Here is a 27649-nt window from a genome sequence, read left to right as displayed (position 1 = left end):
GGGGGTGGGGGTCCCCGGGGCAGCCGCTCCGCTTCAGGGGCGCACGCCGAGCCCCGAGCGGCGCTTCGCGGCTGGGCTGCGGCGGAGGCGGCTGCAGGAGGAGCCGCAGGGAGCCGAGCGCCGCCGCCGCGCCTCCCTTCCCCTCCCCCCCCCCCCCCCGCCGCCGCCACCACCACCACCACCACCACCCCGACCCGCGCCGCCTGGCCTCGCCCGGCAGCGGCCCCCGGCCCGCCCGGCGGCCCCGGCCCCGGCGGGAGGCTGGCCCGAGGCGGCGGGCGGGCGGCAGCGGCGGCGCGCTCCCTTCCGCCTTTTCCTGGGTCTCTCTCGGGCAGTGACGTGACGTGCTGACGGCGGGCCCGGCCCGGGGAGCTTGGCCGCTTCCACTCAGCTCCGAGCTCGGCCCCTCCCTCCCCTCCCGCCCGCCCGCCCCGCCGCAGCCGCCGCCGCCGCCGCGCTCGGCCCAGTCGCGCTGAGAGAGGCCGCGCCGAGGCGAGCGCCGCCGCCCGCCACCCGCACGGTAAGCAGCCCCGGGGCTGGGTCCCGCCGTCCGGCCCGGCCCGGGCCTTCCCCTGCCCGCACCAGGCCGCGGCGCAGGCCCCGAGGAGGCCGCAGCTAGGCCGCGCCAGGGCTCCAGCAAAAAGAGCGGGCCGCAGGGCCCAGGTCGGCGGGTTCTGCACGCCCGGCGCGGCCCTGGGCAGTGGGGGCGGCGGCGTGAGGGGAGCGGAAGCAGAGGGGGGTGGTTGCCGGCCCGGGGGAAGGCGGGCGAGGTTGGTGCCAGGCCCCGGGCCCGGCCGAGGGGGGTTCGGAGAGTGTCTGGAGGAGGAGACAAAATGGCGGCGCGCGGGGGGGGGGGAGGCGGAGGGCGCTGGGCGCCATCTTGAATTAATCGCTTCGCTATAGCCCGTGCTTCGGTGCAGGCCGGGCCGGGCCGGAGGGGGGAGCCCCTGGCCTCGCTCATCCCAGCGCCGGGCCGCAGGCTCCGGAGAGGGCGAGCCCGTAGCCTCCCCACCCCCGCTTCGCTCTCCCCCGCCTCTCTCTCCTCGCCTCGGCGCCTGCCAGCCAGCTAGTCGCAGGGGAGCTCGGCGCTTTCCGGCCCGTGGTGGCTTCCTGTGCGGCCGCGCCGGGGCTGCCAGCCGTGCCTCCTGCTGCTGCCGCCGCGCCCGGCGCCTCAGCAACGCCATCTCCTTTCCTCCCGGCCGGCCGGGAGCTTGGCTGGGCAGCGGTGTGAGGTGCGCCCTCGGCCTCCCTCGCCCAGCCGCCCCGCGAGGAGCTGGGGGCGCGGCCCCCACCCCCCCCCGGCCCTCTTGGGGTCCCCCCTTTGGTACTGGCTGCTTCTTTTCTCCTCTGGCTATCCTGTCTTGCAGATGTCCCCAGCTGAGTGGAAAGTAGTTACGAAGGGGTGCCCGGGACTGATTATTTCCCTAATTTAGGTTTCGTTAAGAATTAGCTTAGGTGTCGTCTCACACGCAACATCCCTATGAAATCTGGAGAAAACCCATTTCTTAAACCAGTTCCTGCAAATACACCACTGAACTACAGCAAAGAGGAAAAGACTTGAGATTTTTTTTTTTTTAATGAAATCAAGGAACACAGCAGTACTGATTCTCTAGCCAAAACTGAGAGATGCATCAAGAAATAAACAGCTAAATGACAACACCGTCACCTTTGTAACATTGTTTTTATTCTTCTTTTTATTCACCTAATAATCACAGGACTTAACTTCTGAGATAAGAATTAGATGCTATAGGAGTATAATTATTTTTTTTTTAACCTTTTGTATGTGTGATTGAGAGCTTGTGTGTATGTTGCATTCTTCATAAGTGGGTCACGTAGGGAGAGTTGTGACGCTGCAGCAGTAGTGTAGACTGAACCCACAGTCGTCTCATAACCACAGCGAAGCTTCGGGTAGCTCGGGGCTCTAACCCAATTGGGACATGCAAGGCGTGATGCAATTTTTAATGTGATGTGGCAAGGCACCATGGGAACTTGGTTATGGTTGTACACTAAGTCATCTCGACATAGGTAGGGGCCAGGGCTTGGACGTGGGGAATTTTGCTATATATGGCTTGATTTCACTGTGAAGGGTCAGAGTTTTGCTGCACAGATATTTGGTATTTTGGGCGGTTTTTGCACGGGTAGTTGGCTGCCCCTGACCCCAAATAAACTGATATACTCTTCTTTCCTTAGGAGTGCAAAGTAGGCAAAGGATTGTCTTATGCATTTCTTTTTCATAAGGATGGCTTTTCTGATATTTCCTCCTTTTCTGTTTTTCCTTTTTTCCCATTTTCTTTTTTTTTTTTTTTGTGAGACCAGAGAAACTGACAGTTTCTGTGGTATATTAGAGCTCTTTTTTCTAAGGAACTCTAAAGTTGCCTTCTCTCTGAAATGTGACAGCTTGTCTATTTCTTTTATTTCATGTCGATTATCTTGGTAGGCCTGTTAAGCCAAGGATTTGTAATGTGGCAAGACTAGTGCACTGTCTGTGTTGCTTCTCTTGACTTATTGTACTCAAGATCAGATTTATAAAAAATACCCCTTTTTATTTCAGGAGGTTATTTTATTGCTGATAGCTTAATACCATTTGTTCCATTGATATATATTTTTCTATCTGTTCTTCTTGAAAATATTGCTTTGCCTTTCATAAAACCAAAACCAGCCAAGTCTCTGAATAGGTAAAAGTCAATTTGTAAGAACTAACTCTATAAATGGAATTAGATGTGTTTCAGAGTTGTATTAATTCTCAATCTGTGTGAAGCTGACATAGGCCCAAGCCAAGTAAAAGACGTAGATGTTTATTTCTTTTCAGAGGTATAAAACCTGGTTTTAAGTGGCTGGGCTTTTTCCATTGCAGTGGTTAGAAGAGCTGTGGCTGAATTACTGAGAATTGAACAAAGAACCATGTAGATTTTGGTGTTGAGAAGGACTGAGTGTAGGGAAACGGCTGGACACCTGCTTCTCTTTGAGAGTTTAGGTTCTCAAACAGGAACTGGAAATTGATTCTGTCTGCTTTGGTGCCAGAACCTGCTCCTGAGGTAAGTGTCAGCTGGAATATTTTGAAAGAACTGGGAGGATTTTCTGCCCTTCTTGAAATCTTGCAGAAAAATGAACTGTTGGAATTGCTTCTTAGCCTTATGGTACCACAGAGCTTAGGGTGCTTGCCAAGAATTTGAAGGCATTTGCTGTGGTGCTTGCAACAAGAGGCTCTGGTATTTCTCATGTCGCAGAACAGTGCCTTCATCACAGAGCCGCTGGTTGGTACAGAACCATGTGGTATACCTTCCTTTGTGTGGCTGAACCTTGGGCCCCTGCACTGGCCCACTGCTCAGAAGAAGAGTAAGTGGGAAGAAACACAGTATTTTCTCATCTACTGGTTAGAATGCTCAAACCCTGAAACGACTTCAGGAAATTTTGGGGTTCCCTCCCCCCCCCATTTATGGACAAATGCCTTGATGCCTTTTTGCATGGCAGATTTTGATTTGGGCACCTTTAGCATTTTAGAGAGTTTAGTTTAGTCCTGTTCTAAATGCCTGCATCCTCTTCTGGTCCTCTTTCTGCAGCAAGTTTCTGTGGAGATGGGGTCTGTGCCTTAGTGGAGCACTTTTTATGGTCCTACACAGGGGTAAGAATTTCTGTACATTGATTTGTTGGCTGGGTCTAGGTACAAAAGTGCATTATGGGAAACCTTATTGAGGAGGAAACTCATTAATTGAAAGGGTAGGGTTTTTTCCTCTTCTTTGGAACAAGTACCAAAGCATAAATCTGTGGCTTTTTTAAGACAGTGAAAACCCATGGGCCCAGGAAACTTCCTCAGTTTGTGTCGAACCTGAGCCTTTGTTTTGCAGCATATTATGCCCCTGTAGGTGAAGAGACCTTGCCAATACAGAAAAGGCCACACTGTTACACAGAGTATGCAGTTGAAAGTCTGCTGGGCTGTCACTGCTGGTAGCATTGTCATAATGAAACTGCACCATCATGAACACCACAGAGACTTGTTGGCTTTGCCATCTGTCGCCTGGAGCCTGGGCAGCAGTGAGCAGCAGTGAAGAGATGGCGTCAGCAGCCTTGTTCTGGAAGCTGGGAAGTAGTGACGGCAGCCTCCGGGTCTCATGGTTTAAGAGGATAGACAGAAGGACAGTGAAGGAGAGCCTCACTCATAGAGGCAGTGAGGAATTTGGGGAGAGGATAGGATAGAGAAAGTCCATGTATGAGTCATAAGAAGTAGGAATTTGTGGTGGAGTGGTGGTCAGGTGGGTGATGAAAGCAGGAAGTGGAGAAAACAAATGCCAGTTCTTCCAGTAGGTAGTGGTGAACTGGCACTTCAGGCTGGTTAGGTCCCAGCCGATCAGAGGCTAATATGTATGATAATAGCATCCTTAAAAGCACGGGCAGAAACAGTGTCTTGACTTTTCCCAGAGAGCTGGGCAGCAAGTGCTAGTTTCTTATGTGTGTGTTGCCCAAGGAGAAAGGCAGTTTATTTCCGCCAACCCTTAGTCCCCCCTGCGTCCTCCTCCAAAAAAAAAAATCTCTGAATTGCTGATACAATCTCTGCAACAAATTGATGAGTAGCGTGGCTTTGTGTGAATGATGGGAGTGTGCTGTAGTTACAAGCTGGGGAGATGAAATGAGCAGGTGAGGAGGTAATGAACACCTGCATAGGTACAGGCACACAAGAAGTTGGAGAGGAAGCAACAGAAAAGAAGAAACTAAGCGCTGAAGACAACACAGAAAAGATGACAAGATGAATAGGAAGGATATTTGTAATAGACTGGCTAGGTGTATACTGAATAGATGGAAGTAAACCCATTTCAGTATGAGTAATTCTTGCTTAAATGACTGTATGAAACCTTGTTATTCTGTTCTAGTTGCTGTGGCATGGCAGAAGTTGGTTGCCATCAGTCAAGCTGTGTCTTGTGTCTGAGGCTGGGAAATGCTTTTCTTCTGCTGTTGATTCTGAAAAAAACATCTGTCTGACGAGCTGTTCCTGTTAATAGTGGGTGCTTCTGACAGAAATGCTTGACAGTCAGAATAATTGTGAGGTGATTTATGTCCAGCTGGACACCACAATGATTTGTTAGTGCAGCTGCCTTTAAAATATAGGGACCTTCCAACTGAACATCACAAATATGCGACCCCTTGGAAAATTATTAGACTGCCGCTGCTTTTCCTCCAGTCCAATTTCTGGCTATATTTCTCCCTCAACATGTAAAAATACATTTTCACATATACAAATTAGGTGGTTAGCTGTGAAGAGTTGAGAAAAGTTGAGCTAGAAATATGGTGAAGTCTAGAAAACACTTGCGACAGATTATGGTTGCGGATTTGTGTTCTGTTGTTCATTTTTTCTTTTGTATAGCAGTTTCCCCCATGAAGACTTAATGTAAATGTTAGTTGATGTAATTTGGGAAGGTTATGATTTTTATGGAAACCTTGGGCAGAATCTTAATGATTTCTCTAGGTCTTTTATGCAAGTATCACAGGGATGGGGAGATTTTTGCCTGTGACTGTGAAAAATGGAGGAAGGAGAATTGCATCTTCCACTTGTACAGAAATGAGAGCAGAAACATGTAGCAACATTCTTTTGCCTCTTGCTTGTCCTGCACTTAGGAAACTAGTTGGACTAAGTGCAAGGGAGTAGTACAAGTTTATGTTAGATCACATTTGACCCAACTAGGTTTGCCTGTTCCTAATTGTAATACACATACATACGTAAGCAGCAAAATTTAGATTGCAGTTTCAGGTTTTAGTAAGTATTTTAACTTTGTGGTCTGATTTGGTTCTTTTGTTAATATTGAAATCTTCAGTTGTTGTTATTCATTGAAGAAATGTTGACATTCTATTGAAAGAAATTTGGTAGAGTATGACATTTAGTAATTTTTGAGAACTGGTGATATTTTTTAATGTAAAAGCAAAGAGGTACTTTGTCGCGGCACAAGAGATTAAAAAATATTCACACATCTGGGGTTTGAAAACATCTGGTGTTATGTTCTGGAAGCAGTTTACACTGATGATTTCAATTCCTGAGGTGACATAAGAGTAACTTCCTCTTGACTGCCAAGTATGAATACAAGGAACATCAAAAGCAGTGTGCATTTCAGATTATTAGTTGTCTAACTTCAATTTACCTTATCGAGTTTTATTGATTTGACAACACTTATTCCCCACAATCAAAAAAAAACCTTTAGCATGAACCTGTGTAAGCTTTGTCTTAATTTTTTTTTTCTTTGTAAGATTATAAGGAAATCATATTTTCGTATGGTTCACATTGTGTTTGGTGTTCTAGAGTAGTATTTCTGGAATCCCAAACAGAGGTAGCCTGAGTGAAATCTGGTCCATCGTAAAGTCATGAGGTGTTATCTGTTAACTTCCATGCACCCAAAATTTCTGCTTTTCAGTGTACAGGCAGAGACAACCTTCATAACATAATAAGAGTTAAATAACCTTTCTTCTTTACCTTTTACAGACACTGTGACTGATGAGAGTTAAAGGCCATGGATGAAGATGGGCTTGAATTGCAGCCACATGAGCCAAACACATTTTTTGATCCAACAGGTCTGTCAGGAGATAATATGTAGAGAAGAGTGTTCACATTAGATGCTATTGACTGTCATTTATTTTGTCTCTGCTTAAAAGTACTGTCTGTATCAATACTTTTGCATAGAGTAGTCACTTCTGATTTTCAGTTGTTTTTATTACTCAGAGCAATATGAATGAGCTACTGTTCTGTCAAGTAATAGTTGTTTGAATATTGGGGGAGAGTCTAAAAATTGGTAACCTTCTCTGGGGGAGAAAATGTTCATCTTACATTAGCACCTACTGAGGACTTGCTTTATCAGTTCCCTATATATCTGCCTATCTTAATTGCTTATAGGCTGTTATGCCTGTTCTACTAAATTGCAGCATGGTGTAAAAGTTGAAGTAAAACAAAAGTAATTTCAATTATTAACCACTTCCTCTGAGTTAGTTTTACAATGTAACTGCTATTTTAATTATGTTTTTCAGGAGCTGATGGAGGACATATGGATGGAGATCAGATTGTTGTGGAAGTGCAGGAAACAGTATTTGTTTCAGATGTAGTCGACTCAGATATAACCGTGCATAATTTTGTTCCTGATGATCCAGATTCTGTAGTAATCCAAGATGTCATTGAGGATGTTGTTATCGAGGACGTTCAGTGCCCAGATATCATGGAGGAGCCAGATGTATCTGAAACTGTCATTATTCCTGAACAAGTGCTGGACACAGACGTAGCTGAAGAGGTTTCTTTGGCTCATTGCACTGTCCCAGATGATGTTCTAGCTTCTGACATAACAGCAGAAGCAATGTCTATACCAGAACATGTACTGACAAGTGAGTCAATGCATGTACCTGAAGTTGGACATGTAGAACATGTAGTTCATGATAATGTGGAAGAAGCAGATATTGTCACTGATACTCTGGGAACAGATGTTGTTTCTGAAGAAGTCTTGGTGGCAGACTGTGCATCAGAGGCAGTGATCGATGCCAATGGAATCCCTGTGGAACATCAAGATGAGAAGGGCAACTGTGAAGATTACCTTATGATTTCCTGTAAGTGTCTGGGTAAAGCCATCAAAATTCTTATGACATGGGCCCGGGTGGTGCTTGAAATATATGTGGGAGGGATTACGACAGTACCAAACTCAAATTTTTGGTACTATTTAATGAACTGCAGATCTCACAAATGTGCTCAGATGGGGGTATCTTTAGGAACATGTACCAGCTAAACATTCTGGTGAGGCTAATGGAGAGAAATACTGGCAAATGCATGTCTGACTATAAATGATTTATGTAGTATTTTGTAGCATAAGAACAAAAGAGTAAGAATTCCAGTAAACTAAATGCCATATACTTAGTAAGAACTGAAAGAAAAGTGTGACATAGTTTGAAAACACATGTATGTGCAGGTTACTAAGATTACTGCCAAGACATTAAGAAAACAAAATTATTTCATGGAAAAGGGAAGGTAAAAAAACCCTGTTGTTTTTCGGAATCCAAATGACAATTTATTATACTTGGTTTGTTTTTTGCTAAGTCCCCACCCTTACCACCCCACTTATAGTTAGATACAGGCAACAATATGGTTTTCTTTGCTATTAGGATATGTTTTCTTCTCTTGATTAAGCAAAGGATGGAGGCATGTTGCTAACAGAGTAGCTATTGCTGCTCATAGCTGAGAAGCAACCGTGAATATCTTAATCTCCCTTAGGAACAGTGGCACAATCCATTTGAATCATATTTCAAAAGACTTAAAGTAGAAGATGGAGAAAAACAGAGCATATCATCAGTGCTCTTTCTACTGAGGATATCTATTTGTGCAAGCTAGAGCTTACTCTAAGTATGCTACTTATTATAATGCTTACTCAGTGCAGCACCAAGGAACATCAGAGTGTCACTGCTGAACATGTGTGTGTCGTAGAAATAGAAAGGCTTTGTTAGGCTGGTTTGTTTAATTGCCATTTCAGGCACTTCAGTTTTGTCTAGCATTAAATTACTCCATTGATGAGGCATACTTCATGCTCTGCTCCATTTACCTCTTTTCTTTTTTTTTTTCCTTTGGACGCTTTTTTGAAATGTATAATAACTTGTTTTAATTTTATATCCTGTACTTATGGATTTTAATGTTGCTTCTCCTTACCTAGGATCACTGCATTTCTTAATTTATCATCTCTTGAGTTCCTTGAGTAACCTTGTGCAGCCATGTTTTGAGTTTATATGAGGTACAGTTAATTCTCTATTATCTGGGAAAACAATGAAATGGGATAATGCAAAATATGGATAACACAATATATATATAAATGCACTCTGTACATTATGGTACAGTATAACTTTCTGATTCTGGACCCAAGTTAGATCAGATGAAAGCAGCTTAAACACGTCTGCACCTGCAGCATAGTTAGGCAGTAAAGGGGATAATCCATCTATGGATAATTGAGGCCTGACTGTGTTAAAGACTCCGGTGGTGATCCTTACCTGTTTCTTATCACTGACTGTGGCTCTTCAAGATGCTGTTGCTCCTGTCTCTCTGCTCACCCTTCTCCTGCAGGTTGTTATCCTGCACCATGGGCAGCAGAGTAAGGCCTCTGAGGCTGCTGTCATAGGAACACTTTGCAAACTCTGTCTCTGTAAATTCAAGTGAGAGGTGTGGGTAGATATGTGTCCTGTTCAACCATTGCCAGTGGCTGAATGAGGACAGAATGTCTTGGTAGGTGCCGTATTGCATGATCCCTAAAATACCCACCCAGGTAGGAAGTCTTCTTAGATGTACTGGTAGCCAACAGGCGGTAACTGGCAGAAAACACAGGAATTTAATTATTCAGTTGTGCTGGGGTATTCTGCATTTTCAGTAATGTATTTCTGCAGTTTCATACTCTATCTAAAAGAAAAAACCTCTTGATAGTCTTGCAATGTACTTTGTTTAGATTCAGAACCTTAAATAAGCCAGCATTTAAAACAAACGTTATGCTACAAAATATGCATCCTTTCTATTTGTGTTTAAAATGTTAAGTATGTTCTGCAGTTCATTTTAAAGGGAAGTTCCCTATTACCACCTACTGTGTTTAAAGCCTGCGTAACAGGTTCTTCTGGTTGTGAAGTCAGAGTCTAGTGCTTTTCCATCAAGTAGACTATCTTGCCAAATAGTCTCTTCATTGTATGGAAAACATTATTCAAATTAATTTCCTTTCTGGTTTTCTTTTGCATTGGCAGCATATGTGTTTATTGATTGGTTGACTCTCTCGGTTCTGCAGTTGAACTTAGATGGTTTTTAACAGGTAGTAACGTCAGCCTAGTTTTTGATTTTTCATCCTGACCTGTAAATTCGTGCCGGATTCTGGCAAATCTCCCTGAACTGCTGGGGCAGATGTTGGAATGTAATTTTCTCTGCTATTACAGTAGCCAAATGTAGGTGCTTCCCGGATCTGGGAGCTAGACTGTGTTCTCCAGGATGCTTTTGCCTTTCTTTATCTAGTCACTTGCAAAGCAGGGGGTGATACTTTGTGTAGGTTTCTCAGTCTGTGTTCTTCAGCGGAAGTTACTGGCAAAATCTTTTTGCCATCTTCTTCCTGTCTTGTGGCTCTAAGTGTTTCAATTTTTGTTCCTAATGAACTGAGTCTACATAGATTTCCTTAAAATTCTGATAATTTTCTTAGCTTTGTCCTGAAAATACCTGTTTTGAAATGACTGATCTATGTGTACTTTTTTTAATGTTGTGTTTCTACCTTCTTTCTTCGTTTCCGACTGGTTTGTCTTTTCAAAGAGTACAGTCCCTGTGGAGCACAGTCATTCTGTGACCTTGCTTCAATAAACTCAGTATTTTAATATTTCTTTTCCCATTTGGATTTAATTTAGTTCCTACATTGATGTGCCTTTGTTTTTTTTTTTCAATTCCAAGTTAATGTTTCTTGGCACAGGTTATATTATCACTTACTTATTGATGTACTCACCTTTTTTCTTGGACAGTTTGTCTTTGCCCTCAAGCTTCATTTTTAGTCCATGGTAGATTTAGGACACTTATGACAGAGCAGAATCAGATATTCATTCAACAAAGAATGCGAACTGCTACTACTTAGTAACTTGAAAAGGAATCAAGAAGGTTTGATGAATTAATTATTCTTTCACATATGCCATAGCAAGCTGTTTCATGAGTTTGGTCAGGAAAGGATAAATTGTGTTCTGGCTCATGCTGGTGCTAATTATTTGGTAGCAAATTTTAAAGCTTGGAAAATCATTTCTCTGTAAGTGAAACAGGAATGGTGAGATCAGGTAGTGTTTGTCAAAACACCACCAACAAAACCCCCCAGCATTTACTAACCAAGGAAAATAGTGCCTAGCCATAAAGTGGAAATGAAGATTTTAGCTTGTCTGATTTTGTTCAGTTTGGCAAAGTAAGACACATCCTCTGGCATGAACTTGTTCCATAAGACAGAAAGTTGAACTCTGATATGCTTGTATTTAATTGCAGTAAACTGGTGAGGCACAAGGGAGATTTGACAAGGAGGGAGGGAAGAGTAGCTTCGCAAAGCTTAACCTGCAGTTTTAGGAAGTCACATCACGTTTGCAAATACAGGGGCTGTGTTGCGTCCATCCATGTCTTTGCTCTGAGTTAGATGTGTCTTTTGTTTCTTCAGTCTGAATTAACACTTTTCATTACAGGAGTCAGAATCCAGGCTACTCAGAGAGAATAATCATTGCATCTTTTCATAGGTCTAGGTGAAACCTATCTTTTCTCATCCTTATTGGATGTTTAAGTTGAAAGCAATGGATCTGATCAACGAAGCCATAAAGTTCATGCCTTCATTAGGGCCATCCAGTAGACTTCTAGTCAGGAAAACAAAATGCTTTTATTTGCTTTTTTAACAGAAATAAGTACCTCTCTTTTTCCCTGGAGGCTCTTAAAGATGAAGGAAATCACATTTTTCTTTCTGTGAGGTAGACCTTGCTGCCGTGTTTGTGCCTGACCACTGGAATGGCACCAACAGTTGTTGCAGCCAAGGCTGCTCAGGAGGTCACCGTGAGAGGCAAGGGAGATGAAAGTTCCCTTGGGCTGAGTGATGCCTCAGGGCTTAGTCTGATTTGTGTGCTGTGGAGAGCAGGATGAGAAGGACAAGTGTAGGATACCAGTTTGGAGCTCAGGAAGTTCTCCTTTGCTAGATTGCTGCCCTGAGGGGACCTTGAGATGCTGTTGTTGCTTATGTGTACTGGCAATGGCATTAAAATCAAAACAAACCAGATTTCTGTTTCCTCACACGTTAGGAAACCTGCTTTGCCATTTAAGAAATAACTGGATGGTAAAAATAACTCCTTCAGTGGACTAGGAATTCTCTACTATCAAGTGAAGTGCAAGTAAAATGTTTCTATCACAGATAGCTGAACAAAATCTGTCTGGGAAGTACAACATGCTTTTAATCTATTTTAGAGAAAACAGAAGCAGTGGCCTTTTTTATTAAGAATGGTTAAATAGGGTTGTTTATTTTGTAAGCAAGCAAGTGTACGGTGATACGCATTTTTTTTAGCAGCAAAGAGAATCACTTGAGAACATAAAGGCTGACAAAATAGATGATTCTCGTCTAATTGCTCCACAGACAGATTTTAAGATCTGTTAAACTGGTGTAGAGACAGGCTTTTTCTTAGAATGTTTGTAAGACTTGTTTCGGTGTGCTATTTAGCAATGGGCAGTGTGTGCTTGAAAAAGGTGGAAGATTTCTTAGTCATTAAGTGAATTTTATTTTTTACAATCCTTATAGTTTCCTCATTAATCCCATATAGAGGAGAAGTGGTAGGAAAGAATAAGTGTAAAAGCTTATGGAAACCATTAAAAAATAAAGAGTTATAGATATTTTGCACTTTTCTAGTTAGGAGTCAAAGACTGCAAGGCTACAAAGTCTCTATCTGCTGATCTGTTAGATACTGGATACAAAAAACTAAAACCAACTTATTGGGCAAAATGTATGTGTCATGGTTAAACAAAAGATGTACCATTTAAGCAAATGCAGGATCTTGGGCTAGCATTTATGCTCCTATGCAGGGAAACTGGCCTCAGCTGTGTTTTAAATATTTTTATTATCAATGCAGAGGAGCTTCTGTCCCAAAAATGCCATTGACATACTTTAATAGGAGGGAAAAAGATATAGAAGATAATTATTGGTTAGACATTATATGTTATGGCATTAGGTGATTTTTTTTTTAATTAGATGTGGTATTTTCTAGGAGACAAATGCTGCCATCGTGATAGAACACATATAAAACAATCTGTTGTTAGAGTTGCCTGCATCTTTTATTTCTTTGCTTTACTCATTTTTTTTTTAATCTGTTGGTTTCTCTTTGTTGATTTCCTTGTGATGGAAATTATAACTAGACAGGCTTTAAATATGCCACGTCTTTCATGTTGTATGACCCTTTTCTCATCCGTTTGTGCTTTTAATAAAAATTCAAGCATTATCTTTATATGGAAACAATTATTGTGACATTGGAGAAGTACATATGTTTTTTAGTTGCTTCTTGCAGCTCATAGTATGCAAAGAGCAGGCTCCTCTAATCAGTGAAGTCTGTGAAGAACATCAGCAAACTAACTGTAGAATACATTCTTGCAATTTATGTAAAATAGTGTGTGTCTAATTTTTCTCTAGTCCATATCCACTTGTTTACTGAAGTAAAGCTACCAGCTAGTAGAGAGGGGGAAAAAAACCCCATACATTTGAAGTTTTAAGTGGTCAGTCAATATTTAATTAAATGGAGACACACGGTATGACAGCACTGGAGTAATGCTAGCCTGAACTTTTTTCTAGCATGTGACTTGTGATTCGTTCAGTAACTGCCCAGCATCTTTACATGAAGGGAAGTGGTCTCTTATAAGCTGAACTAATACTTTAAAGTACTTTTTTGATTTTTTGTTTGTAATTTCAAAGAGGAGCAATGTGAGAGAATCTCAGTCATGAGTGGTATTTGTGGGATCACTTGATGGGCTGTGAATTTGAATGAAAAATTCAAACATCATCAGAGTTCCAACTTCAAACATTGATCAGTCAAGTATTTATGAATATAATTTTCTCTTGATTGTAAGACTGAGATACGTGGAGAATGCAGAAACATAGGGAAAGTGCTAAACAGAAATCAAATTTTATAAATGCTGCCAGAGCATCATTGAATCAGTATAGAAAAATGCTTGTGTAGCCGTAGGAAAAAAATACCATGGAAATGGTGCTTTGTGTGATAGATACCCATTCTTTTTCGCCTTTTTTGTCTCTTCTTCTGATTTTTCTCTTTTTTCCTACCTTTTTTCTGCCAACCCTGCTTTTCTTCCTGTTACCTGTTTGCTACTGTACTGCAAATGCTATTACTTTAGAAGCTCTTCAAGGACTTTAGTTTTTCAAGTATTACCACCTGTCGAGTGTTTTGGTTTTTTGGTTTTTTTTTTTTCCTTTTGGATGAAGAAAGTTGGTCTAATACTTCTATACATCAATTTCATTACAGTTTAATGGTGCCATTAAAAAATACTTAAACCAGTTGTTACATTCTGAAAACATTTTTGAATATAGAGGAAAATCGGGGATAAACTAAATTCTATAACGAATTTTTTAAAATCATGTTGTTTAAAAGATGACTTTGAACCTTGAAGAACTTGCTTCAAAGAGTACATGGAGCATATTTTTAAGACCTAGAATTCTTCTGTTGTGTGAATGCTATCAATGGATACTTCCATGCATGTATGGAGGTAAAAAACTGTTTTGGTTAAAAGAAACCAGCCTGTTTCACATGGTACATGTAGGTTTGTTCTCTCTTTGATTGCTTCAGCCATAATTTTCCTTCCTTGAGTATGTTCCAGCATCAGTTGAGCTTGGTGGCAGATTTCCCCTTTGGCTTCAGCAGTGTAAAATCAGTCTACGCTGATTTGAAAGCCTTCCAAGTACACGTGCGTGACACTGGAAACAGCCAAGTTAAAGGAGAACAACTACATAAATCTAGTGTAGGAATGAAAGCAAGTTTTCTTTTTGTCAGAGTTCCAGTGACGTTTGGTGTTTCATGCATATGCCAAAGAATTTATGAAAGTCTGCTCAAGAAGTGACTATACATACTGCGGAGACGCGTTGTTAATGTGATTCAAAAGAACATCTTAAGGTTTTTACTTTTGAAATGCTTTGGGGTTTCAGCTACAAAATATTATGTTGTCCCATGGCACAAAATAATTTTTTAAACATCATACTGCTTGAAGCATCTTGTGTGGTGGCTATTGATAATGAACTTGCCATAAGAGTTTGTAATGTTTTTTCTGCTGCTCTTTTGGTGAGGAGACAGACTAATCTATTTTAGTGCTTCATAATTTAATGTTATTCATATTTCTTTGTGAATAATGATGTCTGAGAAATTGTACTTAAATACAGTTGTTTGATACATGAGACAGAACGTGTGCTAGTTTGCCTAATTTAAAGGCTAATTTATTGACTTCATGGCAGGAAAATAAGAGTAATACTGTTTTGCGCGTTTTTTTTTTTAAGTAGATCTTAAAGTAAGTGGAAGAGTTGCACTTACTGAGTAGTAAAGCTATGATTTAATTATGAAGGTAGTTTAATGACTGCCAGTAAAATGAGCCTGCTGTGTTAAATATTTTGTGCTAGGCATGGTAGTTAAAAATTCTACAGCATTTATGGGACAGCTCTTATGCCTCCTTTAGTATAAATTTCATGTCTTATTGTCATGAATTGAAGTTATGCATGGCTCTGAGGGAGCCATGTCAGCCTCCAAAAGTGACTTTATCAACCACAAAGTCACAAACTACAAAAGTATGCCATCCTGGTAAGAACTCTTAAATAATCTCAGCACTTAAACTTCTGAGGCATCTGAAACGGGGAGATTCTCTGAAGGTCTTGAGATGCTGGATATAATTTTTGTGAATGCATATTTAGTATTTATTTCTCGAAAACCCACGCTTGGTAAAGATGGGGGGGTGGGGAGTGTGTACCTCTGAGGAGTATGTCTTAAAAATCAGATACGTGTTCCTCATAAAGCTGGCTGTTAGCCATGTTTATGTGGGAGGCCTAGGCAAGTCATGGCAATTCAAACTGAAGCGTGGTGTCGATGCACTTCTGAAAGGAGGAGAGCAAAATTTGAGACAATAGTAAGGAGAGTATATTGGGCTACAGCATAAAATCCAGTGCAAGTCCCTTTCAGTAAGGGCACCACGAACAACTAGTTGAATAGGTTCACCAATGCTGTAGCATCAGGGCCATGCTTTGACACTGTGCTCGATCTCTCAGCTGTTGAGTGGATGGGAAAAGGGGAGGGTTTTCTTGCTGTAGTTTTCATTTAGGTTTCCTCTCTAGTCAGCTGAAGAAGCATCAATAACACTGCTTTACAAGGAACCAGTTCTGACTGGCTTGCATTAGAGGCAGGGTTGAGCAACAGATACTGCTTTCAAAAAAAAAAAAACAGTCAATAGCTTATTAATTGTGAAGGAGAAAGCAATTAAAACAGAATAAGTGAAATTATGCCACAGAGTAAGTACAAATGTGCAGTTTTTTCCTACCATCATCTTGCTGCAGATCACCATTTCCCTATCAGCCTTGCCTGGTGTGGTGCTCGTGCTTTTAGTCATATCACTGCAGCACTCTTGCACTTCCCCCTTAACCAGAAGATACGGCTTGAATTTATTTCTGTGTTCATTGTTGTTGTTTTCAAGGATATGCAAAAAATATTTATGGGTAGGTTCTTTATCACAACGTAATTGTAAACTGCTTCCAAATTTGAGTAATAAAGTAATAAAGTCTTTCATATATGTCTGTCTGTATATGACTGGATAATTGTAATAACTTGTTTTTGTAGTGGATGATGCTGGTAAGATAGAACACGAAGGATCTGCTGAAATTACCATGGAAGCAGAGTCAGAAAGTGGCTCTTGTAAAGTGGATGGCATTTGTCCAGAAGTCATCAAGGTCTATATATTCAAAGCAGATCCTGGAGAAGATGATTTAGGTAAAATAAGCTCATTTTAGACTACTCCAACCTGACATTTGAAATTTTGCATAGAGACTGTGGCTTCTCTCAAGTCATCTGTAAAGAGCTGTGGGTCTAATGTTAAAGAATAACAAACTTCCAGTTTTCTGCAGTTTAGCATAGAATTTGAACAAAGCGTATCTAAAATATTTTGCTCTGGTCTTCCTAATTAGGGGGCACAGTAGACATTGTGGAGAGCGAGCCAGAGAATGACCATGCAGTTGGATTACTTGATCAAAATAGCAGTATTCGTATTCCAAGGGAGAAAATGGTTTACATGACTGTAAATGATTCTCAGCATGAAGATGAAGACTTAAGTAAGTAGGTGGCTTTCATTTGGGAGCAAGGATTTTTACTTTCAACAGTGCAGTGTTCCTATTAATTTTTTCTTGACTTCTTTTTCTCTTAGATGTTGCAGAAATAGCTGATGAGGTTTATATGGAAGTGATTGTAGGAGAGGAGGATGCAGCAGTGGCCCATGAACAGCAAATTGATGACACTGAAATTAAAACTTTCATGCCTATAGCTTGGGCAGCAGCTTATGGTAGGTAAAACTCAAAGAACTCTTCCTCGTGACACTGTCTACAGCAAAATGTTGGGGATTGTTTTTTGGAGGGTAGTGGAGTATTTGTGCTTTTATGTTTGTTTTTAAAGTTTTAGTTTAAGGATGGTTTCTTGGCATAATAAGCCTTAAAAAGAGAAGAAGAGAGAAGCTGTAAGGCAGGCTGCTTCTTACTCCTGTTTTAACAGGCGCTTTCCTTCACATTTTCATGGCATAGAAGGGGAGGTACATGAGCTTTCAGCTGAAAAATTGCATCTCAAGTACATCTGTCCTTCACAGTTTCAGGACACAGTAAGAACTGGCTTGAGAATAGAACTGAATATTTTTTTTTTTTTTTTGGGGTGGGGGGGGGGGAGGAAAGCAGATGGGAATATGTAAAATTCAGTGTAATGGTGAAAAGCAACACTGACCTCTAGCTTGATTTAAATGCTTTCTAGAAGGAACATACAAATGTGTGATTTCACTAATGGAAATAATTTATTAACAAAAGAGAGGCTGGAGGGAGGCATCTTAAAATTATAGCAGAACCTTGAGAATATTTCCAGCATGCAGAACCATGTTTCTTGAACCTGAACAACCAACTGGCGCACAGACTGATTTCCAAAGCTTCCGTGAGCTGGTAGTCCAAAATCTCCTCTTAAAAATGTTTCTGTATTGCCCCGTTCTCCTTCTAAACATACTTTGAATAAACAAAGCAGAAGAAACAGTGGAGTAGAGGACAAAACTTAGGTTATCTGTCTCCATGATGTGGATTGTGGTGCCAGCAAACAAACGGCACGGAAGTGCTGAGAATGTGATGGGGGCTGGAATCACGGACATAAGTCAAGGGAGGGCAGGATTTCAGGGAGCAGCACGTGTTAAAAGTTGCTCAGGAGATGGACAGTAGTGCACCCAGAGCCTTATCTTTGACTGTATACTGGTGAGCACAGTTTCAGTGAAAAGGGAAGGACAGAAGCCAGGTTGAGCGGGAATTAAAAACGAAATTAAGTGAACTTGAAACAACAATTGTAGACTGAACATTCAGTGATTTTAGAAGAGAAAACCGAGCAGAGTGTATTAGGAACAGGGAGATAGAATTGAAAGGAGAATTTAAGAATGTGGGAAACAGTGGAGTCATTGCATTGTCAGCAGTAAGCAACCTAACGTGCAGGGTGAGAGGTGGTGGGGAAGGGAGGAAATAATGAAGCACGAAGGCATGAAAATGGCAGAGGTTTGTCATCTGCACTTCTGAGAACTCTCCTCTGCTTATAGAGGGCTTAAGAGCTCATAACAATGGCATCTTAAAATGCTAAATTTCTTTTGTTGCTGTATTACAGCAAAGCCCAGTCCCAATGTGCTTTACATTCTGGAAAGTTTTTGCAATTTTATTTTAGTAATAGAAAGTGTCTGGGGCCTGTTTTGTGTTACACTCTAGAAGGACTCTTTGTGCACCTGTTGCAACTTCTGATGCGTAAGATGTGAAATGGGTTTTTGTTCTCAACGTTTGTCAGTTGCCACATTTGCTGGTCAGCACTTGAGCTAGAGTATAGATGAGAATCTTCAGGCTCTGCACATGCCTGTTCCTGGCTCTGAGTCTTCTTACATTAATCATGAGAATTCTCAGCACTCTACAAAGGGAACAGCTATTGAGTATCTTGCATTTTCCTCCACTTCAATCTTCCTGTCTTATTTGTGTGCTTTGCTTTCACTAGGAACTGTCGCCTTCGATTGATTCAAGTGAATACTTAACCACAAAATATATTATTAAAATTTACTTATACCCTTACATCACCAGTGTTAAGCTGATTGCCAATAAATACCTTCCTGAATATATCGATACATTTACTGGTAATTTTCATGTTTGTTTTACATCCAGTGGTATCATTTGTGTATTAAAGGTAAAGCTTTGTGAAGCAAAGATTGTTTCTTTCTATTATATAATACTGAGCATGCTCTTTCTTCCCAGTAGAAAGAATTTGTGAGTGTTAAAGCATAAGGTGTGCAAATAGTAAGTAGTGTGCTTTGTGTGCAAGTTTATGGGCTGTTCAGAACGATTCTTTGGTCGCAGTTCCAGTTCAGAAACCTGGCGTGTGAGAAACTTCAGTCAGGTGAATTCAGGTGTCCAGAAGTGAATGGGAGCTCACACATTCAGGACTGAGAAGACAATGGGCCACAGTAAATATCGTGACATGCTATTGCTTGCTGATGTCAAACATCTTGGGTGTAATTAGCAACCAGAGAGATGCAAAAAATACTGCATTTGAAGGAGAACCCTTTGTGAAATGGGAAAGTATTAGTTCCTGTAAAATTAGTTTAACAAAACCAATGCTTCCAGGTTCATAAAATCAAACAGAATTCAGAAGTAACATAAAGAGAAGTTTTGCAGCTCATCCTAGACATTATTATGGTTTGATTAAATGTCCAGATAATATTTTTATGATTTCTTTTATTATCATTGTAGAGTTTGCTCGAATAATCTGTAGAATGGTGACGGTAGGTAACATCTTACCTTATCTTGTTAGGTAATAATAATGATGGCATTGAAAGTCGGAATGGCACTGCAAGTGCTCTTTTGCACATAGACGAGTCAGCTGGACTTGGGAGACTGGCTAAGCAAAAACCAAAGAAAAAAAGGAGACCTGAGTCTAGGCAGTATCAAACAGGTGAGTATCTGGTGGCTGGCTGTACTCTCCTTCCTCTAGGCGCTTATCGATGAACAGATGCACTTTCCTGGTAGGGTGTGCAATGTCTTGTAAAAAACAGTGATTATTTTGGGAATTATTTTGTCACTGCACAGTTCTGCATCATAAATGAGTGCATATTTGATTTTAAACTTTTTAAATTCATAGCTGGTTTGGATCGTGGGGGATGTTTTAAAGGGAACCATCTCAGTCAGTGTCAGCAAGAGGTTGAAAACCTGTATACTTAACTTGGCACGCCAATTTTAACATTTAATGTAACTTTTCTAAAGGTGACGTTAGAGAACAGTATTCTGTAATAGTACTTTCTAAAAACCCTTTTTGTCTTTATTGGAAGTGTATAGAACAATCCATTTCATTATATCAGCTCAATAAGTAACTGGAAAATCCAGCCATTATGTTACAGTAGATAGTGTAACTTTCATTCCCTTTTCTGTTTTAATTGTGAAATAAGGTGCCTTGATGTTCGTGCCCATGTTCTAATTTGAATCTGTAGGAACAGATGCGCTGTTCTGGCTTTATTTGGTTTCTGCTGTTACTGTGTTGTGGTCTGAATGATTTATTTGGCCTGATAAAGTTGAAAGAGCATATCAGTGTTTTCTTTAGTAGCCTTGTCTTGAATGATACTGGGAGTGCCTTTCCAAATTGTGACTTATCTGTAGGAGTTGTGTTTTGTTTAGCACTGAGTTAGTAAAACAGGCGAGTTTTAATCTGAAAGTTTGCTTTTTCTATTTCCAGCTACCCAGCCAGTGCTCGTCCTAAAACATTTTTGGAAAAAGCTTTTTAGTATGCGTAAACAAATCAGGCTGATGGATGAGTGCAAATAAGTTCCAAAGCTTTGAGGTGTCCATGTGTGAAATGTGTTCTCATTGATTCCTCCTTGGTACCTCTTCAGATTGTAACTCTGACAGATGGCACGAGAAGGAGGTGTTAGTTTGGGGACATGTGAATGGTAGTCAGTGGTAGGTGGTTAAACTGCCAGATTATCAGCAGATCCGTGGAAAGTCAAAGATGATCACGTGGTGCTGTGCTTACTATGTAATACTTGGTTTAACAAGTTGGCTGCTGTTCTTTGCACCAGCGTCAGTTTCTGCTTGTGATTAGTGTGTGATCTCTGTCAGGATTCTTCAGAGTAGAATTATTTGAGGTGAAGAACAGCTGGGTGCTGCTTTGGTTGTCTCCATCAAAAATCAGTATTTCCTTTCTCCAGATAACAATAATGAATGAAGGTAGTCATTCCTTCAATTTCTTCTACCTAACGCGGTAACAAGCTTCTTTGTTACGTAGCGTCGTGTTTGTGTCCGACTCTGATCTTATTAAACAATTCAACTAATTGTTAAGGCTGAAATACAACATTTGTCGAAGTGTAATATTGTTGTGTATAATACTGAGGAAGGGGTTTTTTTTGTTGTTTTTCAGCAATAATCATTGGCCCCGATGGTCATCCATTGACAGTCTACCCCTGCATGATTTGTGGAAAGAAGTTTAAATCTAGAGGTTTCTTGAAAAGGCACATGAAAAATCACCCAGAGCACCTTCTTACTAAGAAGAAATACAGATGCACAGACTGTGATTACACTACGAATAAAAAAATAAGTTTACATAACCACTTGGAGAGTCATAAGCTGACCAACAAAACAGAAAAGCTTATTGAGTGCGACGAGTGTGGGAAAAGCTTCTCTCACGCGGGAACGTTATTTACTCACAAGATGGTGCACAGGGACAAAGGAGTTAATAAAATGCACAAGTGCAAATTCTGCGACTATGAGACAGCAGAACAAGGATTACTGAGTCATCACCTTTTAGCTGTCCACAGCAAGAACTTTCCTCATATTTGCGTGGAGTGTGGCAAAGGATTTCGCCATCCGTCAGAGCTCAAGAAGCACATGCGAATCCACACTGGTGAAAAACCGTACCAGTGCCAATATTGTGAATACCGATCTGCCGACTCTTCTAACTTGAAAACTCACGTAAAGACTAAACACAGTAAGGAAACGCCATTCAAGTGCGATATTTGTTTCCAGACTTTTTCAGATACCAAAGAGCTACAGCAGCACACGCTTATGCATCAAGAAAGTAAAACACATCAGTGTTTGCATTGTGACCATAAGAGCTCAAACTCGAGTGATCTGAAACGACACATAATTTCAGTCCACACGAAAGACTATCCTCATAAGTGTGATATGTGCGATAAAGGCTTTCACAGGCCTTCGGAACTGAAAAAACACGTGGCGGCTCACAAGGGTAAAAAATTGCACCAGTGCAGACATTGTGACTTTAAGATTGCAGATCCGTTCATTCTGAGTCGCCACATACTCTCAGTTCACACAAAGGATCTTCCATTCAGGTGCAAGAGATGTAGAAAGGGCTTTAGGCAGCAAAACGAGCTGAAAAAACACATGAAAACACACAGTGGCAGGAAAGTTTATCAATGTGAGTACTGTGAGTATAGCACTACAGACGCCTCAGGCTTCAAACGGCATGTTATTTCCATTCACACAAAGGACTACCCTCACCGCTGTGAGTATTGCAAGAAGGGTTTCCGAAGGCCTTCAGAGAAGAACCAGCACATTATGCGGCATCATAAAGATGTTGGGCTGCCTTAAAGTCTCTTTCGCAGACTTACGGCTGGAATTGTAAAGGAATTTTGCCTTTCAGGCAGTTAGCTTATTTTAAAGCCAATCACCTGCGATCACACACACACAAAAAAAAAAAACCAACAAAAAAACATACTGTGCATTTGATTTGTTGCTGTATAAAAATAGGATTATTGCTTCTAGTTGACTTTTATACCTTTTGTTCAATAGCGTGTTCTGAATTCTATTCAGTTTGTTTAATAAATGAAGAAAAGATGGCAACAATAAAGTTGCATTTAATAAAGTAAACCCTGTCTCCTACTTTTTCAACCGTAATAGTTTATTTAAGTATATTTATCTTACTGACCTCGTTGATACTCACAGTGTCCATGTTAATGCAGTTTTGTCGTGAATTTTAAAAATATGAAATTTCTCTTGCTAAAGCTGTCAGAGGTGTGTATAAAATGGGGGATTGTGATGCTGGAGATAAAGTCACTAGGGCCCGCCTGATTGTCTTGTTTTGACTATGCAGACTTTGTGGCAGGTTCACTGTTTTCCATTTGAGGAGTTACTCATCTGGCTCTTCCGTGCGGGAAGCTGTTCTGCGTTTTAATTCAGGTTTCAGAGATGAACATTTTTAAAAAGTGGTTGGGGGCATTTGTTACCTTTCTCTGGCAAATTTACAAGTATGCTCAAATATTCTGTTTATTGTTCTGTGCTTCTTTGAAAGGTTTTGCCTGTTACAAAATGAGTTGGGTTTTTCTCAATTTTCTGCTGTCTCAATGTTGGAAACGTAAAATGCCGTTGTTCCATTTGCAGAGTTAATAGACCACCACTGTCTGTATGTGCCGGTAAACGTACCTCAGACTTACTGCTCTTATGTGTATTAGTATTTCTTCGCAAGAACAGTTTGTGGTTCAAGTCACATTGTTGTTATGAGTTGTTTTAGAATAAAATTTAAGACCAAGAGGTGCCTCGATTTTGGAAACGAGATCTTTACAGTGAGGGTTTCAGAGGGGGATGGAGTGGAGCAGATGCGTTAATACGGAGTAGAGGTGTTTTAACGTAGGTACCCTTAATAAGAAAAGTAACTTAACGATAGTAACAGAACCGTTTCTAAATTGAATATTTTTCCTAAGCCATTAGCGGCTGTGTGAAGCTGCCACTTATTAATTAGTACAGTATCCAGAATTAACCCAGTTCTCCTAAGCTGTTTACAAACAGCTGGGGGAACGTTACAATTATTATACGCAGTTTTGCCACCCGAAGACTATTCTAAAACAGTGCCCTATCATTCACTAACTGCAGCATAAAGGTACCGGGCACAAAGTCCTGTACCTTAACGCCAACTGTGGAGCAGAAAACCCAAACCATTGAATTACTGCCAGATTTTAGGAGCCGGCCCTGCTCCCCTTGCTCAGATTCCTGCCGAAGCCGCTGGTTGACGATGGATTGCAGAATTCGGACCCAGCTGCCTGCTGGCTGGGGATAGATTTGTAACCCACCATACGGTAATGGAAAGGGTTCAGAGCCTGGCCCGGAGTTGACTCTTGCTTCTAGGCAGGCAAACTCCCTGTTGAGATCGAACGAGAATTTTAGTGATGATTTCAGGTTTGGGGTGACGGGGAAAAAGGTTCCCCTTCGGATGTGCATCTTCTAAGCCTTTTGTGTTGTGTTTTGTTACCGAGCCCTGCTCCTGCGGCTCAGCCGGTCTGTTTCACTGTAAGCCGAAATACTCGCGTGCGATTTGCAGTTCAGGAGAGTCGAATGCCACGTCTTGTAGCATAATGTTTTTTTTCCTTTCGATGCCTGCTTGACAGTGCCCCAGGCTTGTCCGACGTGCTCTTGTATAATTGCTACTAAGGGGCTGTGAACCTTGAGCGTGTAATAGCTAGTGTGCTGCGCTGTGCCTTCGCTGAAATCCCCGGTGAGGTCAGTGGATTTCCTACGCGGCCGTGGCTGTCTGTCTGTTGCCTACCGATTGCCAAACCAGACGCAGTAAAACCCAGCAGAGATTCTCCATTCGCATCTTGCCGAGTACCCTCCTGCCACTCTGTTTTTCTCCTGACCCCCCCCCCCCCGCCCCTTACGTTCAGGCGTTTTCTAACTAGAATCCCAAAAAGTGTACAAACTCTGCATACTAATTCCCATCGCATTGCCGAGGATTTTAGCCATTTTGAACTTTATTTTTTTAAATAAGCTGAAAGACAAAGAACACAGTTTTACATGTTTTCTTTCTCTTACGTAGCCTGGAACCATACACGCTTTTTTTTTTTAAAGCACAATGTTGGAATTTTTTTTTTTATAATTAAGGGTTTGGTCAAGTGGATTTTGTAAAATGTATTTGTCTGTATAAAGAGAAAATGAAATTATTGTTAATGTACTGACATTAGTTACAGGTTAGTTTTAATTCTTAAATAATTTGCTTAGCAAATGCTATAAAATGGATGTTTCAGTTTAATGTTTAAAAAAGGTACAGATTTTTACAAGGACATAATATAAATTATTGTTCTGTAGAAAATACCCTGTTAAATATTGTATACGTCCTTCCCTCTGTACACTTTGTAAAAAAGACAAAAGAAAAAAACAAAATACATAGAATCATATAGGGATGTGTGACATTATTGTAATTGTGTACTTGATAATAACGTGAAAAAATAAAATTCAAGATATTTTCCTGTTAATGAACGTTTAGTCTATTTGATGCCAATACTGAGATCGAGCGCTGTGCGAGGGACACGGTCACCTCAAGCTCTAGTGCACTTCGGCTGGTTTTTTTCTGCTCCCCATTTTTCAGCTCATTTTGTGTTGCACCGGGGTGCGGGGGGTTCGATCCCTCACTTGGCTGAAACGTACCTTTATGAGAAAGTCCACGGAAGTCAAAGGCTGGACGGCGGGTCTTCGGAACCCGTTTTAATGCCTGGTTTTGTCTTAAAGGATTCATGTCTGTTAAGCTGCTTACAGTGCCTTAATGTCGTTCTGCAAGGTGGTTACCTACTAAGTGCTACTATGCTGTCCCAGGAAGCCCCCGCCAAACCTCGAGTCGAATGACGTGTACTGTTGTCACTGAATCTAAATTAATAAAATGTGTTTCCCAGCACCTCTCCTTTTGGCGTGTGACCCTCCCCCACGGGTGCCGCCGTTGCCCTTGGGCCGGCGGGAGCCTGGCTCCCTTCCCCTCCTGCCAGGGTGGGTGAGCGCGGGGTAGCTCAGGGAGGGAGATGGCCAGGCTGGGTCCCTGCCCCTCGTCGCCACCCTGCCCCGGTCCTTCACCCGCTGCTTCCTGCCGGGGCTGAGGGCAGAGGACTTATGGCTGGTTTTCCCGCTGCTCTACGAATGCTTCAGCCCACTTAAATTAAACTGCACATGTGGGAACTGTTTTGGTGGTAGCTCCTCCGGCACAGGCCATCCCGCTTTATCACCGTGTTTGACCCCCAGCCTAATGGCAGAAGCGCTGTTGGGTGTCACTGGCTTCTGCACCTGCCTCGGAAGGGAGGGGGTGCAATGTGGCGGTGGCGTGTCTGCTGCCCCAGATACCGTCCGGATATTTGGTCCGGTTAGTTCACTCTCACTGGGTACCTTTAGGAAACGCTGACTCATTCGCTCCCTCATCCTGTTTCATCGTGCAGCCAGACTGGCATTGGGCAACTCATCATAGTAAGAAGCTGTCACGCCGAGTTGCCAGCAATCTGCTTTTGATTTTATTTGTTTTCTTGTTTTCTCCATCTACCTGATGTTCCTCAACGGCTGTGTTGAGTACCACAGATATTGAGGGCACCGGAGAATAAATACACCCATTTCTGGCTGCTGTGAGGAAGAGCCAGGAGCAGCCCTAGCTCATGCAGACTCGCAAATCCCACCCTCCCCTTGGATCTACCCCCCTCCTCTGGGATTTCCTTAGCTGTGAAAGCCTCACTGCTTTGCTGCCAGGCTCTGCTGAAGGCTCCCCGGCTTGCCCAGGTGCCCGCAGCCTGCGTGGGTGACGTCCCCCTTCCATCACTGGGACACAGCAGCAAAGGCACCCAGAGCCTGGATGCCAACCTAAGAGTTCTTTGACAGCCTTATTTGCAAGCCAAAAGGCTGTGTCACTAATTAGGAAAAGAAGCAGCTGGCTAACACCTTGCTGCGGTTCGCTGGCTTATTAAAGGTAGTAATTAAAGTTAAATAATGTATCATTAATACGAAACACAATTAGTACATTAACAATTATGACAGGTAGAAAACTGACCAAGGAGCGGCTGACTGGAACCAACAAGCAGGTCAGCAGAGCGGTCAGGAGCAAAGAAGTAGTTGTCGATACACATAAAAGGCAGGCATGCCAAAAACCTTTCATGAGGTGAAGTTTGAAGGGAGGGTTCGTTGTTTTGGTTTCCTTGGAATGATGATGCAGAAAAGGCAAGCGTTTTGGTATTTTTTTCTTTTCTAAAAGTAGCAGAAGTATCAAATGAGGCTGGGAACGTTTGGTTTTTTTTTTTCCAGACCTGTGGCAATCAAGAATGCTATTAATATCTATAGGGATGAGCACTTTAAAAACTGCACGCACAGGTGGTTCAGAGGCCATGTAGCACACAGACTTTTGTAATAGTTACCAGAATCCCACAGAAACTCCACAAATCTGGAAAGATGTTACTGGTCTATCACAGACAAAACTTAGTGGGTCATCTCCGCACGAGCCCAGGCAGAATATCGGGAGAAAGAATTGCTGCCTTTAGGACCAAGTAAAGAACCTGAAGGGAACAGAGAAAGAGGTAAACACAACAAGCGCATCCTATGTTATAGATATAGGGTGTGTATATATATATATACGCCCTAGCTTTGAACAAGCTCATTCAGCACCTTGGTAGCACAGAGCCCGTATGCCGAGCTGCCCCTGGTGTGAAAGTGCACCCCCCCACCCAAGCCCCGCTACCACCGCACCTGCTCACCCCTGCTCTGTCTCTCCCCTTATTTTCTGCTGTGGTTTAACTGTTGGTTGAGGCTGGCCTCAACCAACCTCACCACGGAGCCACGGGTGGAGTGTCACCAGCTTCGGGACAGGTGATTCCCATTGTGGTGCTTGTCTCCGCTTGCCTCCTGGCTGGTGGACGCCTGTCCGTCCCGCCGCCCCGAGACGCCAATGTCCCCGTGCTGGCCCGGCGCTGAGGTGCCTGAGTGAGCATCCTGCAGTCTATTTTGAGGAGCCAAGTGCTTGAAATCAGGTTTTTGACTGAAAAACTTACACTCCATAATCAAAGCCCAGACCAGGTCACCAGAGAGCACTGGCCCTGACGAGGGCATTTCCAACGGGGATCACAGAGGTGTTCATGCCTTACGAAATAGAAAGGCAC

The 27649-nt window shown here is 42.1% G+C and overlaps 1 protein-coding gene across 3 annotated transcripts; it reads left to right on the top strand.

Moving 5' to 3' along the window:
* ZFX (zinc finger protein X-linked) lies at nucleotides 1-25006 on the top strand. Of its 3 annotated transcripts, XM_064473983.1 has the most exons (8): nucleotides 8-520; nucleotides 6464-6552; nucleotides 7003-7569; nucleotides 16336-16485; nucleotides 16680-16823; nucleotides 16916-17050; nucleotides 19570-19710; nucleotides 21166-25006. In XM_064473983.1, the coding sequence occupies exons 2-8, from the start codon at nucleotides 6492-6494 to the stop codon at nucleotides 22350-22352; spliced, it is 2385 nt and encodes a 794-aa protein (XP_064330053.1). In that variant the 5' UTR covers nucleotides 8-520; nucleotides 6464-6491; the 3' UTR covers nucleotides 22353-25006. The 3 variants fall into 3 exon arrangements, with proteins under 3 accessions (XP_064330063.1, XP_064330053.1, XP_064330070.1); XM_064474000.1 differs by lacking the exons at nucleotides 8-520; nucleotides 6464-6552; nucleotides 7003-7569 and adding an exon at nucleotides 8672-8738; XM_064473993.1 differs by lacking the exons at nucleotides 16336-16485; nucleotides 16680-16823; nucleotides 16916-17050 and having other exon boundaries at nucleotides 1-520.
* Nucleotides 25007-27649: the final 2643 nt, after the last annotated feature.

Source organism: Phalacrocorax carbo, chromosome 1, assembly GCF_963921805.1.
Source record: "Phalacrocorax carbo chromosome 1, bPhaCar2.1, whole genome shotgun sequence".
Lineage (NCBI taxonomy): Eukaryota > Metazoa > Chordata > Aves > Suliformes > Phalacrocoracidae > Phalacrocorax > Phalacrocorax carbo.
The sequence above is the reverse complement of the archived record's forward strand: the minus strand, read 5'-3'. Positions and strand labels throughout refer to the sequence as shown.